The following is a 14511-nucleotide window of genomic DNA, read 5'->3' on the forward strand; positions in this document are numbered from 1 at the left end:
AACATCTAAACGCCACCTCACTCCAGTCGACCCAAGTCATGCCGTCAGTGGCGGCTGGTGGAAAATATTTTTGGTGGGGCTGTTGATATAGTGAGTAAAAAAAATTTGGGGAGAAATGACCCCTTAAATTGGGACTGATACCGTCATATACCGTATACCACGGTATGATGTCAGCAAGGTATGACGGTATGAAAAAAATGATACCGCCCATGCCTAAGTGAAATAGAATGTTAAGTAGACCGAAAATACATAAGAGACATGCAGTAGCTACCTTTTAAATTGAAGTGAATTGCAACACTCAAAAAATATAAAAAATAAAACATGTAGGCCTACTTAGTTGCCAGGGGAAACTCATAGCCGTATCCATGGCCCAGAAATTGGAGCACCTAGTTTGCCTGCAGCCTTGATTAGAGTTATTGATTACACCTGGGATTTTCCTGCTATGACATTTGAAAATGTCTGCCATGAAAAAAAATCCATAATGTGCAGCACAGATACAGTACAATAGAAGCCATGTTTGTGAATAAGGCTAGACAAAGTCTGTGGGGGATGTGCATCTAAATGCAAGTTTCATAATTTTTCAGATAAAATACAAAATTGAGTTGATTGATTCGTTGATTAGATTGAAATTGATTCCACAACATCAACATATCCATGAGGTTACTACATACACACAGAAGCATCAACAAAAGGAGAATGCTAACCAATTAATTAGCTTAGTTAGCTTTTTGCTAAATTCAGGAGCTGTTTTTAACTTTTGACTCAAAATGCGTAACTTATTAAGGTAAAAACATTGAAAGAAAGGTTCCATATTGTTTAGAGAGACTTGACATAATGTTAGCATGCTAGCGCTTTCACTTAAGCACTGGCTACCTGTTATGCTAGTACTAAAACATACCAGTAAGCATGCTGACAAACAGGAAGTCATGTCTGCTCTCCTCCAAATTATCCCTCAGTTCTTTATTTTTTTGTATAGCTTACTAATTAATATAGCTCTACATATTGTCCTCTTACCGTCAAGCCACCGTGGTTCAGATGAAAGAAGCTTGATTAAAATAAAATATGAATATGCTAATCTGACTTTCTCACAGCCTGAGAGCAGCACAAGAGTCCTCTGGGTTTAATTGCCCTGGGTCGGGCCTATCAGGCTACAGAGCCTACGTGTGGAGGCAAACCGAATAAAGAAGAAATAACAGAATATTTGTTGAGAGCACACTGTCATTCTGAATAATTAATTCACTCAGCTGCCTTTCAAGGTATTTTTTCTCCTCAGAAACTTCACCATTAATGTCTCCTTGCATACTCTATGTCCAGATTTCACTAGAAGTGGTGTACAATTAGAGCCTAGGATTACAGCCCTAAATTAACATACTGTAATTCAAGAATATTTATCTTAATTTATCAAGTTTTGTTTTGCTTTTATGTACATTTGTCATCATTTTGCTTGTAAATACATTTACTTTCTAGAGGGACTGTTTCAGCTTGCTGTTGAGGTCACTGGATCAGATATATTCACACGATTGTGTTTTCTTAAGACAGTAAGAGCTTCAGTTTGTTGGTGATAATGTTTGTTTGTGTGACTGTCTTATTGAGAAAAGGTTGTATACATTCAGCCTTTAAATATGTATCAGACATGGCTGTGCTATCTCTCAGCCCAACATAAATCTTTTCTCCTGTGGGTGTCACTTGTTCTCTTCAATAGAGAACCGCAGTGACGCGTTGTAAAACCCGGAAGTAAGTTAGCATTTTTAGCACTTCCGGTTCCTTCCTCAAAAAGCAATGCATTTTTTCCATAGGGTTTTGGAAAATAGCTCGAAATAAGGTCTGTGGTTGACACAAATTTAAGAGATAAATCACGTTTTGTTCTACAACATTAAATACATCAGCAGTGACCCCACTGGGGATTTTTGAAGAGTTTACGTGTCTGAAAAACGATGGTTGTTACCGAGTGGCTGAATAGGACTACAGAAATTGTCGAGGCCGTTTTACGTCATTACGCCAAACACGTAAACACTCCCGCTAACTTTGTTTTCCCCTGTGTTCTTCTTGAAAGCAAGTACCTGCCTATCTTTACTATCTGTATATCTATATCTGACCATTAGAATCTGTATTTTTGAAATTGTCGTTTTTAACACCGTAGTTTTACAAATTATAGAATAATTAATTACCAGTGTTTTCCAATTTTACTCGGCAGTTCGTTTCGTTAGCTAACGTTAGCTAAAGCTAGCGCTACTAGTTAGCTACGCAATGGTTTGTTGCTTTGCTCCGGGTTGCAGCCACAGGTCTTCGCATGAAACGTGCTTGTTCTATCGTTTCCCGGCCAATGTTTTCCAAAGGAGAGTCTGGATTCGTGTCATGAGGTAAGCTGACGTTACATTTTTGTCCATGTCACGGTGAAATGTAAATNCTCTGCCAGAAGCCTTCAGAAATTGACTTTTTATCCACTTTAAAGCAACCATGTTTTAGAATCTTTGTGATTTGAGCTCATTAGAACCGTCTAGATCTTAAGTTAAAGAAACTAGCTGATCAAATGTTTGCATGGAGGACAAAAATCGCTATTGCTCCTATCCCCCCCCCCCCCCCTCTCTCCCGGCAGAGTACCCCGAGCTGCAGAGGAATCAAGAAGCGAGCCTCTCTCCTGATGTCCAAACTCTACTCTTTGGTATAACTCGGTCATCAAAAGCGTCGGGGCTACCCTGCGCATCCTGGCTGTGGGCTGACCTGAACATCGAGAAAGATCAACACGAGGCTGGGATGGACTTCCAGAGCAGGTTGCCAAGCGGCTTTCTGACACTATCAAACTTTCAATTTTTTCATTCATCGATTAAAACAAAATGTAATCGAATATAAAAGCATGCACATTGTTTGAAAATTAAAATATAGAAAAGTAACTCGCATGACTCATCAGATCCTGCTATCCACGAAAAAAGGATCTTGATGATCATGGAGTTACTTTCTATAATTTCTAATTTTCAAAGCAAATGTGCAAGGCTTTAAATATCGATTAGCATTTGTTTAAGGCGAATTGAATGAAACAAAATTGAAAGTTTGATAGTGTCAGAAAGCCGCTGGCACCTCGCTCTGCGAAGTCCATCCAGCTGCGTGGTTGATCTTCTTCGAATGTTGCAGGTCAAGCCCACAGGATGTCGCAAGTAGCCCCCGACGCTTTTGATGACGGGCGAGTTATAGCAAAGAGTATGAGTTTCGGACATCAGAGAGAGCTTTCTTCTGATACTCTGCAACGCTCGGGGTACGCCTGGGCCGGGAGAGAGGGGGGGATTAGGAGCAATAGCATTTTGTCCCGCTCCAATGCAAAACATTTGATCAGCTAGTTATCTTTAACTTAAGATTCTAGACGTCTAATGACTCAAATCACCAAAGATCTAAAACATGTTGCTTTAAAAGTGGTATAAAAAGTCATTTCGAAGGCTTCTGGCAGAGAACGCTGGCACCTTGAGCAGGAGAGGCAAGATGAAACTAGGACAGCATGCAAAAAAAAGAGAGAGGGGAAATGATTTCCAGATTTAAAAAAGTTGTAGCAGGAAAAAGGCCAGATACTTCTTCTAACTTTAACTGGTAAATATATGAGAAAAGGGAAATTAAATGGTTCTGAAATTTGTGAGCTTAATTTCATGAAATTATCAGAAAATAAAGAATTGTAAATGAGTAATTTTGGTGTCAAAATCAACATTTATTTCAGATTCCTTCGCCTGGTAATATTACCGCGCTGTCCCTTTAATAATGTATCTTCCTATCTCTTCATTGTACCATTTTCACATAGCCCATACGATTTTGTGTGAAATGATGTGACTTTAAGCATTAACATTCGGAAACATGTGGGATAAAGTGAGATCAAACTCACAAAGGTCTGAATCAGTGGCGAGCTGTGCGGTTGGGCCGGGTGTGCCTGGCCCCACCCACATGCACGTCGGGCCACCCCACAGCCAGATTCAGGCGCGTTAAGGCGCAGAGCTGGGAAGCCCCAGAAGTAAGTGCCACAAACTGCAGTTCCTCCTAAGTGGGCCAACAGGGGGATGGATACATAAGGAGCAATTCCCATAAGACCCCATGTTAAAATGCCCAACTTTACAGCATGAAATAACCATGTTTTATAGGACCAGGGATCCAATCAAAGTTATTCTGGATATAAGTTAGATTCCACCTTCATGACAATGGAATAGTGAAAGTGCATTTTTTTAACGTGAGTAAATTAGTAAAGTAAAAGTAAGTTTTGCTGTGAGTGAATTAAAGTAAAGTGAAAAGACTCTGCTCAAGTGTGTGCCCCACTGTGGCGACTGTCAAGGATAAACAACCCTGTGGCCGCCGAGCGCCAGTCATGTGTAGGGATGGGTACCGAGCCCCTGTATTAAACGGGCCCCAGGGCTGAATTATTAAAGACCGTGGTACCATTAAACTCCGACGTTATCGGTCGGTACTGGAGAGAGACATGTAAAACATATCTGTCATATGTATTATTGCTACACAAACATTATATTGCAGTTTTAGTGTCGCCAACTCCGTTTCTAATATGCAAAAAGACAGCAAAATGCGTCTATGATTATTTTTAGTATTTGAGATCTTTCCAATCCCCGCCTGCTTGCGAGGGGGCGGGGCAGTTTACACGCACGCAGCTGCTACATGCAGCAACACACACACACACGGAGGAGATGGCAGAGAGAACGCGCTCCGACGTGTGGTTAAACTTTACCCGTCTCGATGCTCGTTACCAAAAGTGCAATAAGAGTTTAGCATGTAAGGGCGCCGGTAACACGAGCAATTTGTCTAAACATTTAGCAAAAGTGCACCACATTCAAACGGAGAAATGCACCGGGTTTGACTGTCTTTCTGGTAGCGCTGTAGCCCCCCATCCACGAGTAACGTTTCCCCGTCAGGTGTTATGAATGCTAGCAGCGACACATGGAGTTAACTCAATTATACAAACATGGGTTGATGATTAGAGGTAACTGAGTTATTTATTTTGTTAAAGTTTCAGCTATTCTGTTTACAGTTCTATCCGATTATTTAATACGATGTATACGATTGTTGTTTCTTTTGATGTGAAATATTATGTATTAAATTTAAATAAAAAAGCAATGTTAGTTTTGTTCACAATTTGTTTAGTTAGTTTACCTTCTTTTTTTCTCCAAAAAAAACGATTTAAGCACCGGATCGATAAGCGGTATCGATAAATGTAGTAGTAGGCCTACCTTTAAAACCTTAACGATACCCATCCCTAGTCATGTGGATGTCAGTATAACACACATTCTGAGGCCGCCGTGCGTTTTTGTTTTCACTGCTAGTTTATGCTTATGTTCAATTAGTGCATTCAAAAATCATTAAAATCATTAATGAAGTTTGAGCTCAGACCCCACGCTTAATAAGTCTCCCCCTGGCCCACCTACATTTCTCCAGGCCCACCCACAATAATTCCTGGCTACGCCACTGCTCTGAGAGTGTGTTAGCGTGTACTGTACTCTATGTAACTGATGTGCCTGCTGTGTCCAGGTGTGTGTGATTTCATGCATGAGAACATTTAGTGGTCATATCAGCAAACTGCTTAAAGCCATATGGATGCGCTGGCATATCATCTGTATTATATTATTACCAGTTCACATGCAATATGCTCATGTGACTGATTGAGATGCATGTGCGCAATGTGTTCTACCACTTTTTTTATTTATTTTTGTATGCATCTTATACACTAAGCATTTAAAAGGTGCCGTAACAATGCAGTTTCCAAGCATGTAAACATTTCACATTTTGAATTTTTTACAATTCATTTACTCCACTCAGTACTTCATGTCTTGATTTGTTTGTCTTTATCCTTTTTGGTGTGAGTTAATAGGGTGAATCTGTGTTGTAATGTATGTATATCATTTAAATGTAAAAGGCTGTGTTGTATGTTGCTAAAAATGTAAATAAATATATTGTGGGATAAAAAAGGATGAATCCTGCCATTTCAATCTGTGTTATTGACATAAACTAACCTCCATCTGCGTCAGTGACGTCAGCCTCGGCCTGTTCAGATACAGCTGCTCCTCCAGGGTCTCGGAGGGGAAGAAGACCCCGCCGGGCAACGCAGCAGAGAAGCTGACATTCAGGATCCCTCCCGGCGCCGCGTCCAGGTCCGGCTGGATGTTGAAGATAAAAACATCCTCGACGGGCACAGAGAGCACTGCTGACACGCCCTCCAGGAAGTTACCAAGCAGTGGTGACAGGAAGTGCTCCTGGGACATGTTCTGCAGACGGACGGTGACACTGCTGCCCAGCATGTCTTCTGTGATGATGAGGACGCGGAGAACGCACTGGGCTGAAATGCTGTAGACGCCATCTGAAGAGTTAAAAAAAGACAATCGAGGAAAAGGTTGAATAAATGTGCTTCTGAGGATGGACAAAAGGGTTAGGAAGTGAAGAAGCATTAAGATAAAGTGATAAAGAAATATGTTGGAGAGGTTTTAGAGACTGTAAAGTGGTTTAAAATTGTGCAGGACAATGATACAAGATATGTAACTGTAAGACTCCATGCACATTGACATCTACACACGTACAAATATTGTGAAAATAAAAGAGAAAAATAGACCCAGGCTTGTTTTTATAACTGCTAAGTCTTTTTACAGTAAATGCTGAAGAAAACAATTTCACACTGGAGGCTATTCAAGTGGCAACACAGTTGAAGTAGGCCACCTCCAGAGAACAGAAACAAATACACACACACACACACACACACACACTTGTTTTCATTCAAACTTATGTTAATAGCACTCAAAAGAAATGTACTGTTATTCAGTGAGATATTGTATTAAGTGAAAGAGGGAGTGAAGCTAACGATTGAAACTGCCGCTAAGCTGATGTTTAAATAATTTGATGGGGAAATACATTTGCTCTGGGTTATTAACACATATTATGTAAGCTTGTATCTGCTGTGAGTGAACTGCAACCGTGCTAGCAGCCAGACCATAATATGAGTTGTGTAGTCATGCATATTGTTATGTAATAATGAGGCTTATATAGTTTCACATGGCAAACAGGTCAAAAAGGCACCAAATTTGGCACTTGAGGTCAATTTCGGCATTATTATTATGGTTTGGGAAATATGGTGTTTTTTATGGTTTTGGTTTTTATTTAAAAACTGACTAACATTTAAGACCCTCTCATTTCGTTAGATTAACTGGGTTGAGTGGTCACCTTAAACTTATGATGATCATTGTGACCTACATCAGAAAAACACATGTTTTAGATGCTCACATCCACTTACGCTGTGATTTAATTAAACCTTACCCACACCACAATATCTTTCATGAGGCCAAGAAGTATATGTTTCTATGAATTCAGTCATCTGCACACAGCCAATTATCCAGAAGACTTTCTTAAATGGTTGTTGGATGAGACATGTATGGTATAAGACAGCTTAGCCCTTTTCTGAAATCCACCTCACCATTGTTCGCAAGATAATGCAATTCTATAATCTTATTTTCCAGTAAGAGAGACAAAACGGATCCTCTGAAATCTACATTTGTTTGCGAGCCAGGAAGTCTGTTTTATGCCTTTTGCATTTGATTGAACAAACCACACAAAGACAGAGAGAGAGGGGAGTGCCCCTCCTCATGTCTCCTTACACTCAGCTTTGGTTACAAATTCAACACAGCGCTCCTTTTTCTCTGAAACCTGTGACTTGTACAAAATGAGCTAATACGAATCACAGCAGGTCACAACCCTCACAAACAGAACAATATCTGTAACAAAGACACACACAAGGCATGTTTCTTCTACACTGGATACAAACACAATCCGCTGCTAGGCTGTATTTTATGGCCGTATAAAGCAATTTGGTGCGACAACCTGGCTAATAAGCTATAAAAGAAACAAATGAACATGACCAGACAGCCATGAGAGGGCAATTCTCTGCAGCAGCGCTGAGGAGGTGAAACAGGGTGACCGGTTGATAAGACTGAGAGCATGAAAGAGGAAGAAAACAGAACATGAGGGGACTTGAAGTAAAAAGGGCATGATTAATCAGAAAAATAAAGTATTAAGAAATAAAAGGGCGTGTCAGTGGAGGATGGAGAGTGAGGGGGGGGGAAAGACGGACAGAGGCGATGGAGGGTGAAAGATATTTTTTTAAAACTATAAGAAGCAAAATATGAGGTACAAGAGAAGAAACATGAGGAAGAGAATGAGGGCCTTTATTTAAGAATGACAAAGAGGGAGCCTATTTGGTCGGTTTTGGCGCAGTGGTTAGAGCGTTTGTCATCAGATCAAGGGGCGTTGGTGAACTCCAGTTCGAATCCCGCCTCGGCCACTGTGTCCTTGGGCAAGACACTTTACCCGCATTTGCTCCTGTGGGTATTGTCCACAGTAATGACTCTTACATGTCTAATATGTGTAATGTGTATTTGTAAAGCGCTTTGAGCACCTGTAAAAGCGCTCTAATAACAAATGTAATCCATTATTATTATTATTATTATTATTATATAAGGAACACAACATCTACTGTATAATAATGTACTTTTTATGTATTACTGTAAATAATAATAATAATAGATTTAATTTGTTAGCGCTTTTACAGGTGCTCAAAGACGCTTTACAGATAATAGTGAAGAGAAAAGAAAAGAGAAGAAAGGAACAACAAATAAATATATAGTTAAAGTTAAAGTCAAATAATACAAAAACAATCACACATGAAAAGCCAGATTGAAGAGGTGAGTTTTTGTGAGTTTTTCGAAGGTGGTGAGGTCAGTGCAGTCTCTGATGGGTTGTGGGAGTGAGTTCCAGAGGGAGGGGGCAGCGACGGAGAAGGCTCTGTCCCCCCAGGTCCGGTGATTGGTGCGGGTGGGGATGGATAGGAGGTTGGCTTCTGATGAGCGGAGGCAGCGGGAAGGGGTGTGGTGGTGCAGCAGGTCTGTGAGGTAGGGGGGNACACACACACACACACACACACACACACACACTATCTCTCTCACAAACAGACACACACTCTCTCACACACACACACACACACACACACACACACACACACACACACACACACACACACACACACACACACACACACACACACACACACACACACACTAAAATCCAGAGCCCTTCATAATAAATGACAGAGGAAGGAGAAGCAATATGAAGGAGGGAAACTCCCACATAAAATCATCAGGGAACATTTTAATAGAATAATTTGTAAAATTAGATAGATGAACAGAAATGGATAGATGGATTAGTCAACATAATGCAGCATGTCCTACTTTAAAATAATGTTCAGTATTAGGTGAAGTAATTCAATGTCACAGCATCTTCTGAGGTTAAAAGCCAGCTGTTTTATCAGCTCTCTGGATCAAGATGCAAAGACGCAGTGGTAATTGACGCTGATCTCCCATTGTCATTTAAATGAAACAGGAATCTATGAAAAGACCTGCGATTATCTGCTGGAATAGGACCCAATCTCTACACACACACACAACCACACACACAAATATTCCCTCTATTTCTGTACACTGAAATACAGCCGTCAACGACACAAAGCAGATACAAAGCTAGATGTAGATTAGCTTAGCATAAAGACAGGAAACAGGGGTAACTAAGCAGAAAGTCTGACAGCATGCAATTAAAAAAGTTTTTTTAATGTTTCTATGCTAAGCTAACTGTCTTTTGGCTATAGGTCCGTATAAAGTACAGTATTATTGCACATTAAATATTCAATCTTTGCGTGAATTGTCTGCCTTTCAAAGACATTATGACCCTACCAATATTCTCTTTTACAAAAACATAATGCGCACAAAATAGAAGTAACACTACTGAAACATTACCACTTGTTGTGTCCTATGGCTGTATTTATATTGATGATATTGGCAAAAGGATACACTCAATTTGTACCCATATGTTTTATGTCACGAGGATGAAAAAGCACTTACTCGCTTTTATTCCAATTAATGGAGGATGTTTCTGTTTTTCTCTTCTTTGCCTCCAAACAATTCATCTGCACTATGGTTGTTTATTCCTTTGTTGTCACGCTGCTTTGTGTGCAATTGCCATGTTGGCTTCCTGCAGACTGTGTGCTTAACTGTTTTCCGATAAGAAAAAGAAAAACACTACAATTTCCTCTGCCAGAGACACTGAAAACAAATCCCTTTGAGTTTCAGGCTCCCATGAACCCCCTTGAGTTGCCCACGGGGGACAACAGTAAGAGGAATATATGACAACGCTACAGAACATGTAACTGAAGCTAAAATGAAAAACGCTACTAAATATTAGTGGCTGTTTACCCTGACAGTTTTTAACTTCACTTTATCAGCCTTCAGAGGCCATTACAAGCAGCCATTACATTCTGACAGTAAATCTGGTGCACAAGCACACACACACACACACACACACACACACACACACACACACACACACACACACACACACACACACACACACACACACACACACACACAAACATACGCAGTAAAATATCTTAATTTGGCTTCCCTTCGTGTCTCCACTCCAGCTAATTTGGACGACCTACATCAGCACAGGGCTCTTAAATCATCCTACCACATGTGCAACCAATGGAGAGAACAACTATTCAAGCTAAATGGCAATTTTGGCAATTAGACACACAAAACGCTGTCTACTTTCTGCCCGTGGGTCACTAACTCACCTCCTTTTCTGCATTCAGCTTTAAATTGACACAGGAACATGCCCTTATAAGCTAATTACAGTTCTGCTGGAAACACAAAAGCCATAACCCATTAGTCTGCAGAAACATAAAGGCCATTTCCCAATTTTCTGCAAGGTATGATTCTCCCTTTTTTGGTACAAGTTAGACAACTGAGGATTGTGCTACAGCATGGGAATCTCACAACAAATCTGGTATAAGAAAAAGCCTAATTATAATGTTTCCTGCTGGTTTAAAAAGCACACGTTTTTCCAAAAGCACAATAGGGAAAAGGTTCTAAAAAAGGAAGCGTTTGAAACGTAATGCAGGGATTCCTTACTTTCTCTGAAGTTTGACTTTAATGTTCAAATTAAATAAAGTTATTGTGCTTTAGATACATGAGGAATATCATTGTGAGATCAGGTGACCTTTACTGTAGTTTTTGTATCAGATTCTCGTCCGTTACTAAAAAACCATCTGACAGTGTTGCACCCAAAAAAAAGCATTATCAGCTAACAAATACACATCATGGCACTCTCTGGCCCTTTGGACAACATTTTGAACAAACAGGGCCAATAAACACTAGCCCGTAATGGTCACACGCATGTATAACTATTAAAAGTATCTAAAATGATTAATTAATTGAAGAAATTCTTACGTGGTAACTGAATGAATGAAAACCCTTAATCAGAAACTTTAGAGCCAATTTAATTTGAAATTGAAAATATTACACATTTTAGAAATAAGGTTAAACTCTGTATGAAGGTCAATACTGAAGCTCAATAAAGAGAGAAAATACAGCGCACAAGGGCACAAGTCACCAACCATCCTAGGGCTTATGGGATTCTCTGGTGTCAATCACTTTGTCAGACAAGAAGGGCTTTATATCCAGAGCTAGATCCAAAGACATCAGGTCTATCTCAGTGGAATCTAAAGGAGCAATCGTGAAATACTTTGAATCCTGGTGAGAGGTGAGTGAAGGTGATATTGTCCATCACTTCCCAATAAACCAGGAAGTCATAACTAATGCATTGCCCTTTCTGCGTGGCACTCTGTTTTAGCGTGCATGAAAACTATAAAACATTAATGACCTCCAAATTCAAAACTCTCACAAATGGAAGGTTATTTTTGCACCACGGGAAAACAAAGCTTTTCTTAAATAACAACACTGCAAGCTTTCACGGCTCCTGTAGGCTTCGAGCCAACATCCCCCCTCCGTCTGTTCACACTTCAAAGAGGGAGGAGTGCTGGTGTGCATAAAGCCTCTAAGAATAAACACTGATCTGGAAATCATCCCACGGATGCGTGAACACGAAGACGCTGCGAGAGAGAGGCTGGCCTCCGATCAGTTCTCCGGCTCTAAGATGCTTTGTGGGTATGCGGTCCCTTGCGTTTCAAAGGGTTGAAGGAGTTCAGTGCTATCTCCCTGTGCCAGGTAGCCTGACTAATAGCACTCTCAAAGCTTCTTGAATGTCAGAGCTCGCTTCCTGGAAATCCGAACGGAAATAGTCTGCAAAGTAGCGTACAATAGAGGCCCACAGCTGGAGCTGAGAAACGCCCCAGAAACGTTTTTTAATAAGCTTCAATACAGAGCAGGAGGAGGGGTCACGAGGCAGAGACCTGGCATTTCACTCTGAGGAAAAAAGTGACAGAGCAAAGCAAGCAAAGGTTTGGAGATACTGCTGATGTGGTTTGAGAAGATGTGAGAAAAAGCTCTATCGCAGCCAAACAAGCCTCACTATTAAAACTCACAAAACTTACAGATGCTTTGAAGTTGAAGGAAAACTGTTAGACTTATGAATTAATGTCTATCAGTGTCCACATTTGCAGGGTTTCAAAACTACATAATTTGGTGATAAAACCTTAAAAGAAATGCTTGATATTTAAATGTGCTGTTGGTGTAACCGATTGTGCCACAGCCAGGTTATAACACACTTCAGAGGTTGGTAAAACAGATTGATTAAGATGAAAAAAACAGTGAATCTTCGAAAAACACCAAGCAGTCTTTCTGGGAAGTTTCATCTGTTTGACGGACCTCTATTGGTGCACTTAATGTATGATTTTCAGAACTTCTGAAATATTACATTTCTTGTTTTCTCACAGTATAAGCATGTAGTTTCTACATAGTAGCCTAGTGAAAAGAAAACCTTGAATATCCATTGAGTAAGTTTTGCATTATTTATCCCATGTTCATATTTTCGTGTCACTTTGAAAGGTGTTTTGAATGGGTTGTGTAATCTCAGAACATATGTTCTTATTCTTTATGGATCCAGCTTATTGCGTAATGCTGTTGAGGTTAGAGGTTTGATTCTGCAAATTTTTCAGGCATTCACGCATGGCATTGACACATTTAAGAGTCTGATATAAACTGTATGCACTCTTGTTGCTAAAAGGAGTTGGGATTAAATGGGGAAAAAAGGCCCAAAAGGGGAGATATATTACAACTAGCATGCCAAATCCGAAAACAGTAAAATTGGATTTAGACTGGACAAAAGCCGTATGCTGCTACTCTGAAACACCCTGAACACCGTCATGGTGCCTTCAGCCCATTAGTTCACAGCCCGTGGATCCACAATCACATGGTTTCAAATCCCATTTCACACTGTGTTGTCTCATCCCTTTGTTTGGCCTTTCTCCTGCCTCTCCTCTTGGTTCAGAAACCTCATAGAGTCCTAATGAAATACATGAGCAGGTTGAGTTTTCAAAGCACTGTGTACCAAAAAGTGTGAGGAGTTTTCAGCTGTGTAAGTTGCCTGAAGGTCAGGAAAACAAATTGGAATGGTAACACTGAGGTTGTTAATGGAATAAACAACTGAAAAAAAGTACTACAACTCCCAGAGATAGACTGTGAGTGAAATAATAAAAAGCCAAAATGGCACTTTTTACAAATGAGGACATATAAGTGATTTAATGGATACTTGCGGAGAGGCATACCATACATTAATGCTTGTAAATTGACACGATTGTTAACAATATTGTGTGTGTGTATGCATCATTACAAAGCACAGGCACTTAAACCAACACGTGCACGTACACAAACACACACACACACACGCACAGATTTTCTGTGCTCTGTTTTTTAAAGCCTTCTACCCCTGAGGTCTGGGCACTCATTGTACTCAGAGTAAAGAAGCAACACATACTGTAACACACACACACACACACACACACACACACACACACACACACACACACACACACACACACACACACACACACACTCACACTCACACAGCATAATGGTTTAAACCACCCTTTTACTAAAGAAGCACTAATCCTTTACGTTAAACCAGATTCACTTAACTTGCACATGCACTGGACACAAAAAGCCCTCTCTCATGCAAAGTCTCTCACTTTAGGTCCATATCACATTCATACACACCCTCAGGCCTATTGTACGGATAAATAACACAAATCTGCCCAATGAACTCTCTGACATTCAGACGTGGCATCTGTTTGCGGCAGCGGCTATCACCCTCCATCTTGCATCTGTCTTCTGTTGCTGTTGCTTTCTCTCAAATGTACAACCAGAGACATTACGATTATGTGGGGAACAGAGCAGAACCACAGTTTTACTTATTTCCATTTATAAAGACAGCTTTTCTGACCAAAGATGCTGAAAAAAGGGCTCCAGGAAAAAATAATTTTGCCCATTTCTCAACATGTGCTGAAAACACTCTGTTAAATCTGTGCAGTCACTCCAGTACCTGGGGCTGGGCGTGTCTGTCGCAGTTTAACCGCTCTTATCACGGCGAGGCCCTCCGACACCTGAATTCCTAATGAACATTTTCCAAACGATTTCTCCTGTTGGGCGGTGTAATAGTGCAGCAGTAATGTTCTGCTCAGTGCCGTACGTGCAGCAAAAAGGATTCCTG

The 14511-nt window shown here is 40.4% G+C and overlaps 1 protein-coding gene across 1 annotated transcript in view; it reads right to left on the reverse strand.

The window, feature by feature from the left end:
* The window catches only part of celsr3 (cadherin, EGF LAG seven-pass G-type receptor 3), a 97185-nt gene that overhangs the window by 67659 nt on the left and 15015 nt on the right, over window positions 1-14511 (reverse strand). Inside the window, exon 3 of the mRNA XM_010766413.1 lies at window positions 5988-6331. Coding sequence (XP_010764715.1) covers window positions 5988-6331 — 344 coding nt within the window. The remainder of the gene's footprint in view (window positions 1-5987; window positions 6332-14511) is intronic.

Source organism: Notothenia coriiceps, unplaced genomic scaffold (assembly GCF_000735185.1).
Source record: "Notothenia coriiceps isolate Sejong01 unplaced genomic scaffold, NC01 NC01_scaffold00003313, whole genome shotgun sequence".
NCBI lineage: Eukaryota > Metazoa > Chordata > Actinopteri > Perciformes > Nototheniidae > Notothenia > Notothenia coriiceps.